Source organism: Podarcis muralis, chromosome 1 (assembly GCF_964188315.1).
Source record: "Podarcis muralis chromosome 1, rPodMur119.hap1.1, whole genome shotgun sequence".
In the NCBI taxonomy this organism is placed as follows: Eukaryota; Metazoa; Chordata; class Lepidosauria; order Squamata; family Lacertidae; genus Podarcis; species Podarcis muralis.
Window position 1 is genome coordinate 72,174,201 of NC_135655.1, and position 18,557 is coordinate 72,192,757.

At 40.7% G+C, this 18,557-nt stretch overlaps 2 protein-coding genes across 4 annotated transcripts in view; both read right to left on the minus strand.

The window, feature by feature from the left end:
• Window positions 1-73: 73 nt before the first annotated feature.
• On the minus strand, window positions 74-14,292 carry SAAL1 (serum amyloid A like 1). 3 transcript variants are annotated; one of them, XM_028732853.2, is made up of 13 exons: window positions 13,988-14,288; window positions 12,135-12,280; window positions 10,168-10,281; window positions 7,381-7,464; window positions 5,238-5,317; window positions 3,838-3,897; window positions 3,299-3,414; window positions 2,409-2,592; window positions 1,739-1,824; window positions 1,437-1,637; window positions 819-1,015; window positions 373-465; window positions 74-168 (listed from the first exon to the last, which is right to left on the minus strand). In XM_028732853.2, the coding sequence occupies exons 2-13, from the start codon at window positions 12,258-12,260 to the stop codon at window positions 76-78; spliced, it is 1,434 nt and encodes a 477-aa protein (XP_028588686.2). In that variant the 5' UTR covers window positions 12,261-12,280; window positions 13,988-14,288; the 3' UTR covers window positions 74-75. The 3 variants fall into 3 exon arrangements, with proteins under 3 accessions (XP_028588686.2, XP_077787264.1, XP_077787274.1); XM_077931138.1 differs by lacking the exon at window positions 1,437-1,637; XM_077931148.1 differs by lacking the exons at window positions 1,437-1,637; window positions 7,381-7,464 and having other exon boundaries at window positions 13,988-14,292.
• Window positions 14,293-16,108: 1,816 nt separating this feature from the next.
• The window catches only part of HPS5 (HPS5 biogenesis of lysosomal organelles complex 2 subunit 2), a 28,562-nt gene continuing 26,113 nt past the window's right edge, over window positions 16,109-18,557 (minus strand). Inside the window, exon 22 of the mRNA XM_028732902.2 lies at window positions 16,109-18,461. Within this exon, the coding sequence (XP_028588735.2) occupies window positions 18,401-18,461 (61 nt within the window). The 3' untranslated portion in view covers window positions 16,109-18,400. The remainder of the gene's footprint in view (window positions 18,462-18,557) is intronic.

The following is an 18,557-nucleotide window of genomic DNA, read 5'->3' on the forward strand; positions in this document are numbered from 1 at the left end:
TTATTCGTCACATGTTGCTTTCTTAAAACAGGAATGAATGATTCCAAATCTTTCTGTAAAAAAATTAATATGCTCCTATGCCTGAAGTCTCAAGCTTGGGAATGCTTTTCTTAAGTTGTCAGCAAGGACCTGATCGGCTTCATTCAGCACTTTAAGAAAATTCTCTACCTGTGTAAAATAAAATACAAGTGTCAACAAGTTGAGTCAGGTGGACCATAGGAATTGCCAGGCTATTTAGCATGCATCTTGAATAAGATTAATGAACTCAAATGGATTATTTAAATCAGGTGTGGCTAACCTTCTTTGGCCTGAGGGTTGCATTTACCTACTAGGGGCAACAGTTTTTTGCTTATTTTCAGAGATCATACATACCGGAGAAGAATACAACGGGAGAAGGTTTTTAAACGCACAGGAACATTTCTGTTCATTTAGATGGCTTTGCTTGAGCCCCTCCAGTATGTTTTCCTAGAAACACCAAAATATTATTAGTTCATATAATATTTTGTGTGTGTGTGTGTGTGTGTGTGTTGCTATCCAACTGAATGAACATGCTCATATAGTACTGTATAAAATAATAAAAAAAATGCTGGCAATGCAGTGCAAATGCAAGATGACAACAAATTAACATGCTCCCATGAAAAGCTCCACATGATGACAATGCACACATGGAGTCCAGGTGATCAAGGGGTACCCTGGAAAACATTTCAAAATGAACGCTGTAACCCATATGAAAGATGATCGTGGGCATCACTGCACTAGTGATAAAACCAGAGCAGAGACAAAAAGCACGTGAATCTACAGGTTCATATGCCTGTTACCTTAGAAAGTTCCTGAAGAACATTGGACAGTAGTTCACAACAGATGTCCTTCAAGATTTTAAAATGAAAATCCTCCTCAGCTGTTCCCAACTTCTCGGCCTCCTCTGACTTGGGTTTGTTGGAGCTTTCTACAGATCTCTTCCCACATTCATCCATGTTCTGCAAGACTCTAATCAGGCTATCAATCAGAGGCATATCTGACAGGTAAAACAAGAAAAAACTTTATGGACGTATGAACTAGCATTTTTGGTAATCTGCCCTAAGTAACAGTGTAATTAAAGGTTTTGAGATGTGAAAGCTTTGATGAAAAATGGAATGTGTCTCTACATACTTTATTATAATGAAAACAATGAACATTCCAAGGACTGAAATAATTATTCCCCAACTAAGGAATATAAGACACTAAAAGGGGAGGTCCAGCCAGCGAAGCAAATTTGCCCATACTGGGGAGTCACACACCTGTGATCTACACAGACATTTGCCTAGATGAACATATACTTTTTCTCATTCCCCATCACCTGTGACCTATACCACAACTCCAGACTGCCACTGTTTTCTATAAAAACCTTAGCATCCCTAAAATATTAGCTCTTGTGGTAAGTAAGAAAATACACTTGCTTTTGTCCATCTTGATATATTCGTGTCTGTGTCCATATATAGTCTGTGAAGCAAAGATGGCTGATAACACAGACAAAGTAGAAGCCAAGACTGTCTTCTGTTCATGAACAACAATTGGTGGATCATCGGGCTGGCAGAGTTCATGACAAAACAGATCATACAGCAAAGTCCAAGTTTCTTTTCCATTACCAGGAGTCTGTACTTCAGAATGGAAAAAAGAAATATCTCATGCAACTTGAAGAAAACGTCTACCAAAGAATTCTTCAAATTTGTTGCAATAAAGTGCAATTGAAGCATCCTACCAATAGCTTGAACGCCTTCATCCACTGTGGTGAGCAGCTGTAGGATATGCATATAAACATCAAGCCCTTCTGAACTTTTATCTGTGCTGCAGAAAAGAATTACAAATTATGTTTAGAACTATTACCACCAAGAAATCTGTATGCCTATGTAAAGTGAATATTTTTTCCAATATTTCTACCTCAGTTCTCAGTCAATTACTCTTAGGGTGGCTAAACTCAAGTTGTTCTTGAGTTTTCATTTCCAGTAATAGTTTGAACAGGCTATTTTTGTTCAGGCGTGTACATTTGTTCCCTGCTTACATGAACAGACTTTCTCCTTTTCTCCATAAGGAAAAAGCCTCCGTGCAGACAGACAGAGGCACAGTCCTCTTATAAATATCAGTACCCTTGGTACAGTCTTCCTGTCGCCTTGGCAGGTAGGTCAAGTGTGGACTTTTTAAAAAATAACATTTTGGGCACCCATGAAATGGTACACGTATACCCAAAAGCCACTATGCATAACACAGACTAAAACATGTGAGATTTGGGTTCAAATCCCCTAATCAATGAGTCTCATTGGGTAACATTGATCTAGGGGAGAAGGGAAACTATGTATGCTGCCAAGTGTGGGATAAAAATGTAAATAAGTAGCGACAATATCACATGCATTCAGATATGGGCATATACATACCAGATTTGTTTTATAGCTTCAAGCAGGCAAGGTACAATTTTGAAATTTGGAAGCTCATCTGGAGAATCATCTGCAGGCTGCTCCACTGACTGACAAGAACCTTTCTTAATCCAGTTTAACATTAATTCTTCATCCAAGTCAAACAACTTGTCGACCACCTCACCTATTTTCACTAGCAACTCCACTGTAACAAAGATCAAATCTGATTTATATATTGATGAACTAATGAAATAAAATTTACTCTTGCTCACTTCTTAGAAAACAACACAAAGAAAACAGTTTCAATTTATTTATTTTTTGTCTGGCTTCTTTTGGTGATATCTGTTATTGTGACTTACTTTTAGTATAAGCTCTTTGACATCTTATTTATTAGTTCAAACATTTCTATACAGCCCCCCACATCCATCTCAATACAGTTGTAAAGTACATACCTATAACCACTTCCACTTGTGCAAAAAACCACCCAGAACAACACAAAGGGGTGGGGGGGGGGGATTCGTTCCATCTGGAAAACCTGCAATGCTTGAGTGGAATGGAACTTTTGTCATAGCGCAACATGGAATTCCACCCAAAGGCTGTATTCCAGTAGCACAAAGATAGTTTCATCCACATACCCACTGCAGCTTGCCAGACGGAATTGGGTTCCCCCTTACTATCATGAGCGGGAAGGAGACAGCTGTGCTGGTTATGATTACAATGCATTCAGAAGAATTCACCAAAAAGAGTTAAATAGTTATTGATATACCTCACTTAAAATGCCTGGAACATTTTTCTTAAGAAATATAAAAACATTCAATTGATAAAAGAGTTATTTGAAACATGCTAGCCTTTTCATAAGGAAACAGAAAGTGGCCTGACAGCAGCAATATCCAGATTAATTTATAACATACCATTTGTTGAACTAGACATGATGAAACATACACAGTCATACACTGATGGACTTTGTCGAATTCTTTCCACCCAAATATTGGCCACCTCAGAGTGGCAGAGGCAAGTTAGCAACAACCTAAAGGGGAAAAATCACACTTAATCACACTTTAAAAAGAAAACCAATATTTGGGCTGCAATCTTGGAAGTAAGTCCACTTGAAGTCAATGGCACTTGCTTCTCAGTAGATAGTAATAGGATTGTACCATTAATTTTAACTCCATATGTGTAAATGAGGAATGTCTACCAGAGTTACAACAAAAATTAGAATCTGGGATACTGGTATCAGTTCAAATGTGATTTTAGGTAGAAAAGAAAGAATTTGGAAGCCTGAAAGTAAGGCCTATTGTATTCAATAGCACTTGCTTCCAAGTAAGTATATGTAGGATTGAAGCCTTCATTCATGAAATTAAGCACACCTGCTAATATTATATTTACATGCACTACAACTCAATACTTAGGGGTAGCTTATGCTATTTTAGTTCCTGACAAAATAGCTTACCTGCTTGTTTCGAGGAGAGTAGGGGAATCGGAATCACATAAACGCTGCAGCACCATCTGTCTGAAAAAATGACAACAGATTGAAAATGAGGAGACAGCGAGGATTAATTTCCCATACATTTTTCTGAAATTTTGTCCAGACGTACGCCACCACATGCCACCATCTCCTAAATATACATCTCTAATATTTATAGCTGCAAGAATAAAGAACAAGTAAGCTGGGAGGAATTTCTTTATCCAAGTATAAGATGAAGTGAGACACATAAAGCTGGGACAATCAGTCATAAAGGGCACTAGCCTACAACTCTGTATTCAAGTTCTTGATTCTTTGTCAACAGCATTTAGACTGGCATTCACTAACTAATTAAAAGGGGGAAATTGTACATGGACAGGAATAGCCTTGCTACTACCTCACATGTCCGTAGTACCAGCAATCTGTTAATTGTAGAACAGCAGTGATAAGGTCATTGCCAGAGAGTTTGCAAGAAACGCAGGACACTGCCTTATGCAGGATCAGACCATTCATCTGTCTAGCTCAGTACTGTCTAGACTGATAGGTAGTGGCTCTCCAGGGTTTCAGAATGGGGTAGTTCCATCTTGAGGTGCCAAGGGTCAAACCTAGGACCTTCTGTAAGCAAAGCACATGCTTCTCCAGTGACCTATCACTCAAACTGCAGTTGGTGAACCATTCACTCCTTTAAATCTGTGTCATAAAGTACAAAAAGAGGAAGTGTAACTACGGAGAAGTTAGAAGCTGCTGAAAAACCTCTATTGGAAAAGGGCTGTGCATAGTACAATTTGAAATGTACAAATTTTATGCTCTTTTCCACACTCCCTCCTGTTCTCCTTCAAACTGTTACATTTCAGACATTCAATTCTTTCTCCATTCTTTCAGACACTCTTTCAATACCTCCAAGCTCTCCCTCACCATCCTTCTGCCCTCCCCACACAAATGTACAGAAAACCAGGTCTCAGTCTATCAGTTCCTTTTCTTACATTTACTCCATAACTCTTGTGCTTTGACTCTGACTCCTGCCACATCAATGACATTCCTCTCACTAAAACATTTTCTGTAGTGAAGTCAAAAACTTACAGAGACATCTGACTCCTGCTTGCCCTTATTACCAGTCACCCTCTTGTCCAGTCTTACAAATGTTAATATCTTGAATCTGTTTTCCCCCACTCTATAAACAGCATGTCTAGTACATGTGCCTGTCTAGTAAGGTAAAGGTAAAGGTACCCCTGCCCGTACGGGCCAGTCATGTCCGACTCTAGGGTTGCGTGCTCATCTCGCTCTAGAGGCCGTGAGCCGGCGCCGTCTAGTACTTTACAACAATTAAGAGTTGAAACATTTACAGTTTCAAAAACACTGATAAACCAAGAACAAAGCATACTACTTACCCAAGGTTCTCATGTTTGCTAATGGACAGGCATACGTCTTGGCAACAGGCCATATTGCCCAGTATTCCCACACAGATTTCCTGAAATGCCAATATATTGGAGGAAATATTGTAGCAGAAAGAAAAACAGTTTCAAGGAATAGGACAGATGTGCTTTTGACCCTTGCTTGGTCTTCAGCAGCCATACAGGCTCAGAGCAGAGCAACATTTAGCCATGTCTTCTTCTATGGCAGTGGCTAGATTCAGGTGCTCCAAGATATTTTGGAAGAACATGAACCAATTGAGTATTCCCAAATAAGAATAAAGTTATTTGCACAGTAACACTGTGTGTTACTCGGTGTGTGTGAGAGAGAAATGTACGGTATACTGTCAGGGCCAGAACACAGCAGATCAATGGAAGTTCTGCTTTTGTGAGCCAGCATCTTTGTCATCAGCAAGCTCCCAAATCCATCTGTACCTCCTCTTCCCATTTCCTTCCTCCTGGAGGCAAGAAGCTGCACTGCATCATCAACTCCCACAGGCCAAAAGAGACTGCCTCCACACACCAGCATTTCTCAAATTATAATGCCCTGCTCTGTGGATTTTAACTATAAGCCAATCATTGCTGAGAAACAGACTTGTAAGTGTAAAAAAGAGAGGGGGAATTGCCAGCAAGTCTTTTGCCTTGAAGAATTGTGTTTCATTCTGGCCAACACAGGTGAAAAATTATACTGTCAAATTTGAAAGTGCTTAGAAGATGGTTACAGAAAAAGGAGTCAACAGTAGTTCATCCTTTCCAGTAAATACGGCATAATTCATGCTATAACCTTTTTAATATAGGAGGGTAAGTATTAAATAAAAGTTATTCCCAAGTATAAATGTATTGATTGATTAATGAATACTGCATTCTGCTTTTCGAGTTGTACTTCCAAAGAAATGTACAAAAGCAAAACAAAAAAGCATATAACTAAAAATAAATATATATCAAAACACCAGGAACAAATCCAACAGACACAGTAGAAAAATCCAAAGATAACAAAAAGGGGGGCTATTCCCAAAGCACTAGATGGATAAATATCTAGAGCTACAAATATCCAGTGCTACAAACCAAAGATTACCCACATGGTGTTAAAGCCATTCTAGCATCGTAGACTGATCTAAAACTTTAGAGAAGTTTATGCAGAAGGAGGTTCTCCCTGAAATAACAAGGTACAGTACTATTTAAGCTTTGAAGGTTAAAATACACATCCTGAGTTGGACATGGAAAGAAATGTGAAGTTGATCCAATTGTTTCATTGCATGTGTGATATGGCTATGCCAATTAATGCCTGTCAATAGTTGGGCAACTGCTTTTCATGCCACATGAAGTTTCTGAACCATCTTCCTTGGCAGTTCCATTGGAACAAGTTAAGCCACAAGATGCTGACAGTGCAATACTATGCATGTCCATTCAGAAGTTAACCCCTGTTGAGTGAAATGTGTTACACTCCCCCATAAGTGTGATGCTGCCCGAGACATGACTGCACCATGACACATGAATAAAAATAGCCAGGACTCTTACCTTCCAGCAGAAAGTGCAGCGGATTTACTAGAGCAATTCAGCAGTGACACAAGCTGCCAATGCAGCCTATTGAACTCCTTACTTAGAAGTTTTTAAAAACAATTTTGGAGGAATGAGTGTATGAATCAAAGAGCCAATCTAGGAGGGAAACCAGACTTGATGATCCACTGTGACTCTTACAACCCCACAGTCCTATGACTAAAGGAAACTTCTAATTATCCTAGCTTTTCAAGCACTGGGTTCACCTAATTTAAGAAGCCAAAAGTCAATGTAATCCCCCTCCCCATAGATTTGGCAGCACTGTCTTATGAAGAGATACTTTTAATTTTATTGGGAGTTACATTTGGCCGACTGCCACATTATCAAGTTAAGAGGAATCAGGTTTTATAATAATATTGTGAAGAACTGTGACTAAGAACAAAACCTGCTGGAAATTGAGAAATAGGCCTTGATTCTATATTGGCTTGTCTACTGGTAGAGCTGAATACCAATTCTTTTCTATTTTGCCTTTCATCTGCACCTGCCTACATAGGGCATACGGATCGCATCAAAAAAGCACAATGCGTTATTAATAAACAGGGTACAGAGTCAAGAGATGACTTACAGTAAGCCGAGGACTCTTGGACTTGGCAAAGACACCCAAAAATATATCAGGGGCATTAAACTCTTGTAGAAATAAAGCAACATCCTGTAAACAAGAATGGTTATGTGTCAGTGGACGATTACATGAGAAATGAAATTCAGTTCACTTTGAAAAGTAAGGCAGTCTTTCATTCAGATTCAGATGACCACTACACATACCCAACTATAAGTAGCTATCTTGTCAGTTCTTATTTATCCAGTGCATTAACACTTGTCATTTTAGGGGGGCCGCTAGGGGTGCCTTGGAAGATGGCGGATATTAACCTCTATCCAGCTCGCACGAGGTAATTAGAGGCTGATTATGGAGAGTAAATCAGTCTCCCTCATCTCTCCAGGGGGGATAGATGCAGTTTTCACCCGCTGTTGACATAAATCACCCCCGAGTTCGGAAGAAGGAGGGGGTGAGGCACTGGGTGCACAACGGGCCTCGGAACTCCTCTGAAGCTGCTTCCAGGTGCAAAACTAGTTGTGTTACTTAAAAGGAAAAAAATTGGTGAAAGATAACGCACATGCTTCAAGAGAGGCAGGAGGTTTTTATCTGCTAACAATTTTACCATCGAAATGAAGAAGACTGAGACGGAAGATTACATCAAAGTACTACAGACATGGTATGTGGAATGGAATGCAACGGAACTGAAAGGGGGGGAAATGACTTTTTTTTTTTTGCTCTATGTGATTAACTAATAAACCTTCCCTTTTAGAAGATCTGTCACAGCAATTAATTGGCAAATGGGACTAAAAATGAACTGTGTGGAAATAATATGAACTTAAAGGTTTTACTCTGTGAAGGATTTGGAAAGAAGAAGGGCTCTCTTTGTGACGCAGTAAGAATGGAGATGTGATACGAGACCTGTGTTGCAGGAGGTTTGGTCTTTGGGAGGGCGAGCCGAAGATTTATTACTTTTGATGAGATTGCGAACTGGAAGGGGCAGCCCTCCTGGAAAAAGACTAATTTACGATGCAACAGGTCGGGAAAGTTAAAGAGCGAGCTTTTAGACTGTATTTCATCGGAACGACAAAATGGTGATTGCTTGCTCGAGCAGACATGCCTGGACTATTGGATGAGAGTGATTTATGAGAGAGCAGCACAAAGCCCAGACAGAAACACAAATATGACTGGTTTTTTCAACCCACTTGTGGAGCAACTCGGAGGTGAATGAAAAGGAAAATGAGTAACAACAAGGATTGAGAAGAGGGGACCGGAAATATCATTCTGAATATGAAAGCAGCACAAATATTCAAGGATTGGACTCCTGCCGATCAAGAAGCATGGGTACCCCCCACAAAAATTTATAATTTGGAAAATAATTGGATTATATGATTTGTATTGTTATAATTTGGATTAATTGGTTTGATGTGTTTAATTTGGTAAGATGAAACTTAATAAAAATTATTTTTTTATTAAAAAACCACTTGTCATTTTAGTCCCTCCTACACCGAAGTTAATGATTATCTATAATGATATATCCATTAATAGAAAAATATCCAATTGCTTCTTAAATTAACACAGTGGTATATCGGGTTACATACGCTTCAGGTTACAGGCTCCGCTAACCCAGAAATAGTGCTTCAGGTTAAGAACTTTGTTTCAGGATGAGAACAGAAATTGTGCTCCGGCGGGGCAGCGGGAGGCCCCATTAGCTAAAGTGGTGCTTCAGGTTAAGAACAGTTTCAGGTTAAGAACGGACCTCCGGAACGAATTAAGTACTTAACCCGAGGTACCACTGTACAAGATATTAAGAAATTGGTAAGAAAGCCAATAAGGTCCTATGTACAGTGGTGCCCCGCAAGACGAACGCCCCGCAAGACGGAAAACCCGCTAGACGAAAGGGTTTTCCGTTTTGGAGGCGCTTCGCAAAACGAATTTCCCTATGGGGTTGCTTCGCAAGACGAAAAAATCTTGCGAGTCCCCGCGGGTTTTTTCACTCCCCCCCCCCTTTTCCTAAGGCGCTAAGCCGCTTATCAGCTGTTCCGCTGATAAGCCGCTTAACAGCTGATCGCTGAAAGCCGCTAGACCACTGTAGCGCTAATCCGCTAAGCTGTCAATGGGCTTGCTTCGCAAGACGAAAAAACCGCTAGACGAAGAGAATCGCGGAACAGATTCTTTTCGTCTTGCGAGGCACCACTGTATTTTGCTGAGCTGGCCCAGATTATTCCCACAATTCCTAAGAACTCTGTGATGGACAGCAGTTTTTCCACACACAAGAAACTCTCATGATATACAACTTGACAGCTATGGTAAATTGATATTTCAGAAGATACTCATCATTCATCTCACATTTTTTAAAAAAATTAGGGCAGGATAAACCTTCCAAGACAATATACAATGAGTGAATATCCATTGTTAGTCACACTCAGAATAGGTCTACAGATTTTAATGGGCCTACTCTGAGCTTGACTAACACTGGATTTTGCCCAAAGAGAGTGCTAACAGATAGCACAAAACAACACAGTTTCGCAACTTACATATTTTAGCAACACTGTTCCTAGCCAACAATAGCTATGCATGATTCTTCTTTTACAAGCTTACTGGACACTAAAATATCTAAGGAACAGAAACCAGACGTCTCCCAGATAATTGCAAACCTTTACAGAATATACTTATTTTATTAATTGATAGACTGAAGTTGTTTACAATAAGGCTAACCTTAAACATAGAATAAAACAAAATACATATCTGCAAATATTTACAGATAACAACCACTAAAAATATCCAAAGTATCAGAATACCAAATCACTAAAAACATACCTTATCCATTGACATGTCCCACACTTTGCAAATGTCATTTTCCAGTTCTTCATTTAGCTCCACTTGTTCTTCAACATTGTTCAACTCAGATTCATCTTCCTTAGAGCTAACAACCTTCCAAAGAAAAGAAGAACATACTGACAAAGGAACCAAAGTAGCACAATAAGCCATTGGTCTGCTCAAACACACATTGGTCTGCAATGCACAACTTTTCTCCTGTTTGACCCATAAGGAGAAACTTCTACCCAAATATGAAATATTACCTCAATACACTACTGTTTCAGCAGCCTGAGTGTGAGCAGTAAGTTTATCACTAGAAATCAGCAATTATGTTATTCATTATAGATAGCACAAATAAAGCATAAATCCAACAAGATTTTAATTTAATTTCACTTTGCACTTGCACCAGCATGGCAAATTTTATATTATCACCTGCCCACCTCAGTCCACCCATCTTTACTCAAAGACAAGTCTCACTGATGTCAACATGACTTACTGTATTTTTCGCTCTATAACACGCACCTGACCATAACACGCACATCGTTTTTAGAGGAGGAAAACAAGGGAAAAAACATTCTGAATGAAACAGTGGGTGTATCATTTTTGTGCTTCATGCTGTGGCCACAGACATGTGATCTGATGGTGAATTTGGGGTGACCCAATGCAAAAATCCTGATAATTCCTGTGGATCCATGCTTTGTAACCACGTTTTTGCACCATTGCAGCCCCAGGCAACAGTGGGTGCGTGATTTTTTGGGTGCAGGCTGTAGCCATGGACATGCTATGTGATCTGATGGTGAATTTGGGGTGACCCAATGCAAAGATCCTGAGAATCCCTGTGGATCCATGCTTTGTAACCACATTTTTGCACCATTGCAGCCCCAGGCAACAGTGGGTGCGTGCTTTTTTTGGTGCAGGCTGTAGCCATGGACATGCTATGTGATCTGATGGTGAATTTGGGGTGACCCAATGCAAAGATCCTGAGGATCCATGTGGATCCATGCTTTTTAACCACGTTTTTGCACCATTGCAGCCCCAGGCAACAGTGGGATCTATGCTTTGTAACCACATTTTAAGTGGGGAGCGAAGGAAAAACAAAGAAGGGACATGAGAGGGCAGAGAAGCAGCTGGCTAAGAATGCTGGAGAGGGATTTAACCGGTGGGAGGAAAGAAAGGCAAAAGTTCCCCCCCCCCAAGCCAGCCATCTCTCTCTCTCTCTCTCTCTCCCCCTCCCTCTCTCTCCCTCCCCCCCTCTTTCTCCCTCTCCCTCCCCCCCTCTCCCTCTCCCTCCCCCACTCTCTCTCCCTCTCCCCCAGCAGCACCGGAGCACAGAGAGGAATTAGAAAGAACGACACTCTGCTTGCCTGGAGGGGAGGGGCTTTCCCTGCTCTTTGTTCCGTTTCAGCAATCACAGCAACGAAACAGAGGAGGGTGGGCAGTAAGACCCTGAGGCAGAATGCAGGAAAGCTGCCACTTCCTCTTTTCAGGTTTCCCTTCTCCGTGACTCGCGATTTGACTTTTGCTTGGTTTTTTGGCTCCAGGGACCACACATTCGCTCCATAACACGCACAGACATTTCCCCTTCCTTTTTAGGAGAAAAAATCTGCGTGTTATAGAGGGAAAAATACGGTAATTCCAAGCAAATACAAATAGGACTGCAGCCTTAGAATGCACATTTCACAGTTCCAATTGATATCAGCAACCACTGGTTGGAATGGACCTTGAATATCATCTAGTTCAATTCTCTGCAGATGCAAGAGATCAAGCATTTACTTGGACAGGGCTTCTTCTCATCTATTTTTACCTGCTGTTTTATACATTATATGTTTTATAGACCACATATTTTTCACATATATACACATTCAATTTAAAAGCTTCTAAAACTAGACATTGTACAATTCAAACATATTTTTTGTTGCCCTCACATCCAATTTGGCCATGAGTGGTTTCATGTGTATGCAGCATACCTCAATAAGTTTTGTAAGGACGCTGAAAAACCAGTGTTTGCTGTAAACTGTATTTCTAATAGAATCCCCAGGAACGACATCCTCCTCGTCGTCATTGCTGGAAGGTGGTGATGGATTCCTGTCCATATTTGAGTAACACAATCCAACTGCCAGATTAAAAAAATTATAAAAGTGAGCACAAACAACAGCAAAATATTTTAAAACCAAAGGCTCATCCCAGCACTTACTATTCCTTAACAGCTGTCCATGGATGAGACCAATATGTTTTATATCCAAAAGATACATGCATATGTGCCTCCTTTCATCCAAAAACAAAGCCTTGCAATCACTTCCTCTCAATTAAAGCCTTAAAAAATGTTTCGTTAATGTGCACGGCAATCACACTGCGGGGTTTTTTAAATTAAGTACAGTGGTACCTCAGGTTAAGTACTTAATTCGTTCCAGAGGTCTGTTCTTAACCTGAAACTGTTCTTAACCTGAAGCACCACTTTAGCTAATGGGACCTCCCGCTGCTGCTGCCGTGCTGGAGCACGATTTCTGTTCTCATCCTGCAGCAAAGTTCTTAACCCAAGGTACTATTTCTGGGTTAGTGGAGTCTGTAACCTGAAGCGTATGTAACCTGAAGCATATGTAACCCGAGGTACCACTGTACTGGGCACATGAAGTGGGGAGGTGGTCCTTTGGAAGCTAGGAAGCCCTTCAATTAAAAAAGAAACAAGGCCAATTCAAATGCTGACACACCTGCTGACAAATCTACTGCATTTACTCAAATCTAATGCTCATCTTTTTTGCCCAAATTATGCTGTGAAAATTAAGGTGTGCATTAGATTCAATGGCACATTTACTGTACATTTGCCAGGAAATGGTTTCAAGGTTCTGAAAACCGAGGTGCCCATTAAGATTCGATGGCGCACTAGACTCGAGTAAATACGGTACATCTTGTGGGATGTGGTGCAGGGCCTCCCACCAGCACACTCTTTCCCATAGGACATAGTATGAAAAGCACACAAAACATGAACACAGAAGACACGTATTCACCTATCCTTCCCAGTTCTTCAACAGCTCTTTGAATGAAAGGCAGTGTACCTAAACCAGACATAGGCAAACTCGGCCCGCCAGGTGTTTTGGGACTACAACTCCCATCATCCCTAGCTAACAGGACCAGTGGTCAGGAATGATGGGAGTTGTAGTCCCAAAACAGCTGGAGGGCCGAGTTTGCCTATGCCTGACCTAAACCCTGCGTTTTACGTAAGTTTGCTCTGTTTTCAACTTTTAAATATGGTTTTTACTGTAGAGTTTTATGTATTTCTGTTGCAAACCGCTTTGATACTTTTTTACGAAACAGCAGCATATAAATATTTGTAAATAAATGCCGGTCCTGATCTGCCCCATTGGATCTGAAGCTGGCAACATCTATAATTTATTGAGAGGACTACCTAGAAATTAAATAACATTTCCAAACAATCCCTTGGTTAGGGCATCTCAAGGTGCAAGTAAAAAAGAACGGAGAAGAACGAGGGGGCACCACTAAAATGATGAGCGTCAGCTCTAACCATTAAACCAGGAGGCTCCAAGGGCTGGCGCCCACCCTGAGCCTTAGTCATCCTTCTCTCTCCCTCAAAGCGCGAGGGAAACTAATGAAACCCAAGCGATCAAGAGGAAAGCTTTCTTTCTTTTTAAATCACCTCACGTGCTTCCTCGCCCTAACACTGAAAACACGTCCCGGGGATCAGATTAAGCCCTGGCAAGACCCCCCCACCCCCCCGCCAGACCAAAAACCAGGACAAAATCCGCCCCCTCAGCAATGATTCCCACAGGAGCCGCGATATATCCCGAGCGGCGACAGAAGGAACCTTGGCTTGCCGCCGCCGCCGCGTCTTCTGCTTCAGCCCCCACAAGTTCAGGTGGCCCCGTGGGAGACGCGCGGCCGCCGCCGCTGTTTACAGGCCTCCCCGTCCTTTCCCGCCTTCTCTCTCTCTCTCGGCCAATGAAGCAGCTCCAAGGATGGGAGGAGGAGGAGGAGGAGGAGGAGGACGGCGGCAAACCTTCGTAGGCCCTCGGAAACTGAGGCGGCTTCCGCCAGGCCCTGGAGGCGCCCCAGGCCTTGCCTCTCCCTCCGCCCGGAATGGAGAGCAGCCACACGGCCTCGCCCTCACGAAGCCGCCGTGCAAACTCACGAAGCGAAGCGCCCCCGGGCGGCGGCCTCTCGAAACGCCCGGCAACGGGTGGCCTCGGCGTCCCTTTTTAATAATACAATTTTCCTTTCCCCGCAAAGGCTTTTTTTTTAAAATACACCCAAAGACGGTGCACGTCCTCGTGCGAATGGAACTGTCGGGTCGAGAAAGTAGTTTCCTGGTTGGTTCTCCGCCTTCATCAAAAGCAGACTTTCCAGGAAAAAGGAAAAAAATCTCCCACAAAATTTGACTGGAACTTTTTCAAAGATCCAACATGACTAGGAAATCCTAAAATGAGGATTTGAAGAGCCGGGTCTCTTTTGCCAGTTGTTGCTGTTGTCAAAAGTGGGTGGAAATGAAAGAGTGCCTGGAAGACAATCAGTGCCCTTTTTACCTATAAGCTAAACAAGCTATAGCTTAGGGCCCCACTCTCTTGCCCCCCCTCCAAATTTCACTATTCATATACAGTGGTACCTCTGGATGCGAACAGGATCCGTTCCGGAGCCCTGTTCACATCCAGAAGCAAACGCAACCCGCGTCCACGCGTCGTGATTCGCCGCTTCCACACATGATGTCATTTTTACCATCTGCGCATGCGGCAAAACCCGGAAGTAACGCACTTCGATAATTCCGGTTCGCCACAGCGCACAACCCAAAAATACTTATCCCGAAGCTACTTCAACCCGAAGTACTTCTTAATTGTATTTCAGTTCAACAATTACTTTGATCAAATACATATTTTGTTATGTGCAAATGGCTTTAGATACCTGTTAGGTCCATAAATGACCATATAGCATATATTCAACACAAAAAACAGCAACAATTGGTTGACATAGGGCAGCTGGACATATAAAGGGCCCCATTACCTTCAGTAGCTTAGGGCCTCATCAAACCTAAATCTGGCCCTGAAGACAATGCGCAACTGGCTGAAGCCAAGAGTGGACGGCTCTGGGAAATGACTGCCCAATTCATACCATCTGGGTAAGGGGGTCCTTTCTACAAGGAGCTAGTTTATTGCAGGGAAAGGAAGGAACTTCCACAAACTTTTCAAGGATTCGGTTCCCCTACCCCCCCAGGAAATAGGTTGTGTTCAAATTTTAGGGGGGGGGGACACTGGCAACTTTGTTTCAGTGTCATGGAGAAATAACTTCCAACTTTTTGGAAGACATATTTCCCTTTTGTATTCAGCAATATTGTCTCCTGCCAGCATGCAGAAACTGAAAACATTATACATAGGTGAAAGAAAAAAGAAATGTATGCTACTCCATCTTTATTTTGATTCCTCAAAAATCTATTATGCTTAAACAATGGAGGTTCAATAGCTAGCCTAGGGCTATTTTATAAAGTTACATTATTAGAATGGCACAAATGTTGGCCCTTGGGTAATTTTCTACATGTCACTGAAAGAAGGGTTTTCAAAACAACTGTGGTTCAAGATTTCAAGAGTTGATGCTTTGCTATGTTCTTAGGTGCAAGCACTTCTGTAGTAAAAGCAGTAAGAGGGAAAGTCTGGCAGCAAACTTGGCTCTCTTCTCTTTTGTAGAGATGAGACCCTAAAATGCAATGATTTCAGTTTCATAAATCCCTAGTTTTAAATTCAAACCTTGCACAGAGAAAGCTGACCATTCAACAGGATGACCTGTCACATGCAAGCAAAAAAAAAAAATCAACATAGTACTCATGAGAATTATAAAATGAACTGCTTGTATGTCCTTTATTTTCCAGCATGTAAACTAATATTTTATGGCCAATCGACTTTTTACATCCCAAATGTTACTGAAAAATGAACAAAACGTTGAGTGAGATATATTAATTTTTATTAAAATCTGGATTAACAAAAATATGAACAAGGCACAAACAAAGCTGTTTGGTTACAAGCAATGTTTTAAAGCTGTTGTTTAAACATGAACAGTGACTACAAAATAAAGTATGCTTGCAAGTAAATTATTTTTAAAAATACAAATTGTTAAGCTGTAACAAAATGCAAAACAATGTTTCATAAACTTTTAGTTGTTCCACATCACATTCTCTTCAAAAAAATCTGTGTGAAAAGTACCATTTCATGATTTTGTGCTTCTTTTTAATAAAAATTATTGCAAAGCCAGTAAGTGAAATCCAACCAAGTTATATTCAGAATAGACCTGTCAAAATAAATAGACTTAAAGTCTACTCTGAGCACAATTAATACACTGGCTATTCCCCCCAACCCCAACGTGAGGTAGTAAACATTCATTTAAAAATAAGGCCCAGATTCAAAGAGCTGGAGGGTGAACTCTACACACATCTGGGCTTCTGGAAGTAGCCTCCACAGCACTAATGAAACCTGCCAGAAAACTCAGGGGAACAGCACAGGTCTAAGAAGATACTGTGGAGAATCAAGCTTTTGCACAAGATTCTTTGAACTGTGTCCTAAAAATATATATAAGGCCCTCAAGCACGTAAGTTAAGAAAGAAGAACTCAGTAGTATTAAATTACGTGTAAGTCCTTACAAGCTGTACAGTAAACCTGAGTATACAAGTTGGTACAATTGTGACATTTCGGTTTTCAGCTGAAGGACTATAATAATATTACACAATTCTGTAATCTTTCTCTAGCCCTGATTACCAAGCTTCAATAAATCACTAGTAACGTATGAAAACTGCATAGTTCTAACATATTTAATACAAGAACAATGGGCAACATTCAATGAAGTCATACTCTGTGTCTCCCTTGAGTATGACTGTTAGATATCACCCAATATCTAATAGGCACAATTTACATAGACTTTGAGTCAAACCACCTCAGTGCATTAGAAAAAAAGCACTATTTTACGTGTGTGGTGTGGGAAAGTTGCCGATTCCACCATCACCACCCCCAACAAATACTGCAGTGCTTTCCATTCCCCCAAAAGGCCAATCTAGAGGATCCCCCCCCCCAACTTTCAGCAGAGCTTTTTTCAAAAGATGTGGGGAGCTACTGCCAGATGGAGAAGCAAGTAGGTCCCCTTTGCACCAGGAGAAATAACTGCAAACTGCTTTGGATCCAAGCCTTCTCAAAAATGAAGCACCCAATATTAAATAATCTTAACATACAAATGGAAACCAAATTACGTGCATATATCTTGATCAAATATCCAATGGTAGTATTAACAGAAATGTTGAGCGCATTTTCCTATACATCATTTCTGAAAACAGTCAAGCATTACAAAAAACAACAACCCAACACCTAGATTTAGAAGGGAAAGTATATTATTATACCGATTTGATGAACAGGATCATATGCGTGCATACTTGGGCATAAGCTGTATTGAACAGTGGGAACTGTTTCCAAGCATGCATGCACAGGATGCATTGTGCAAGGATGTAAACAAAAAAACAGTGCAAAATATTTTCTTTAGGATGTGTGCAATGAGAGAGCACTATGCCATAGTATACAGGATTATATAAACTTTTAAAACGCCAAAATATTATGTTAAACCCCATTTTTAATATATGCAAGTTCTGCCAGTGTTTACATTTAACTACTGGAATCTCAGTTCTGTTGATTATCACTTCAAATTCGGAATAAAACTTGTAAAATTCCACAGTGCTATAGTTATAAATATTTGGAGATTATATACTTGTTTTAACACCCTTTTACTTCAGCCAATGAATCAATAGTTATATTAAAAGTGTTTTAACTCAACTCAATTATTATACACTTAGTCCCTGCAATTACATTCATTTATATGCAGCTTTCTGAAAATGGCAATCTGCTAGAAATGTGATGGAAGTTATTCATTTGAAATTTATATGCTGAATGTGAAGCACTGCTTCCTACATAAAGAATCCAATTTTCACATCTAAACAATGCTAGTAGTTCAAAGAGGTTACCATGCACAAGCATTCTTGCTGAGCAAGCAGCAGCATTACAATTGTTCGTTAGAAGTATTGGGTAAACATGCATTCAAATACTGAATGACGGAAATCCAGTAGAAAAAGGAGCTTCATTATCACTTTTTCTGCAAATCTGACTAAATGCATCTTCACTTTGACAGGAAAGCATTGCTGGGGAAATGGCACAGCACAAGAGGAACATGCTTCTTACTACTATCATTTTCCGTCATTTGTTTGCTATGCTTGTTGAGACCACAAAAATCGGTCACATCTTTCCAACATGGACTGAATCAGGGCTCTGCAACAAAAGTGAACACATAGGAGAAAAGAGATATTATAAAGAAATTGGGGACTAACTTTACACAGCAAATTTCATCAAATTCATTAACTCATA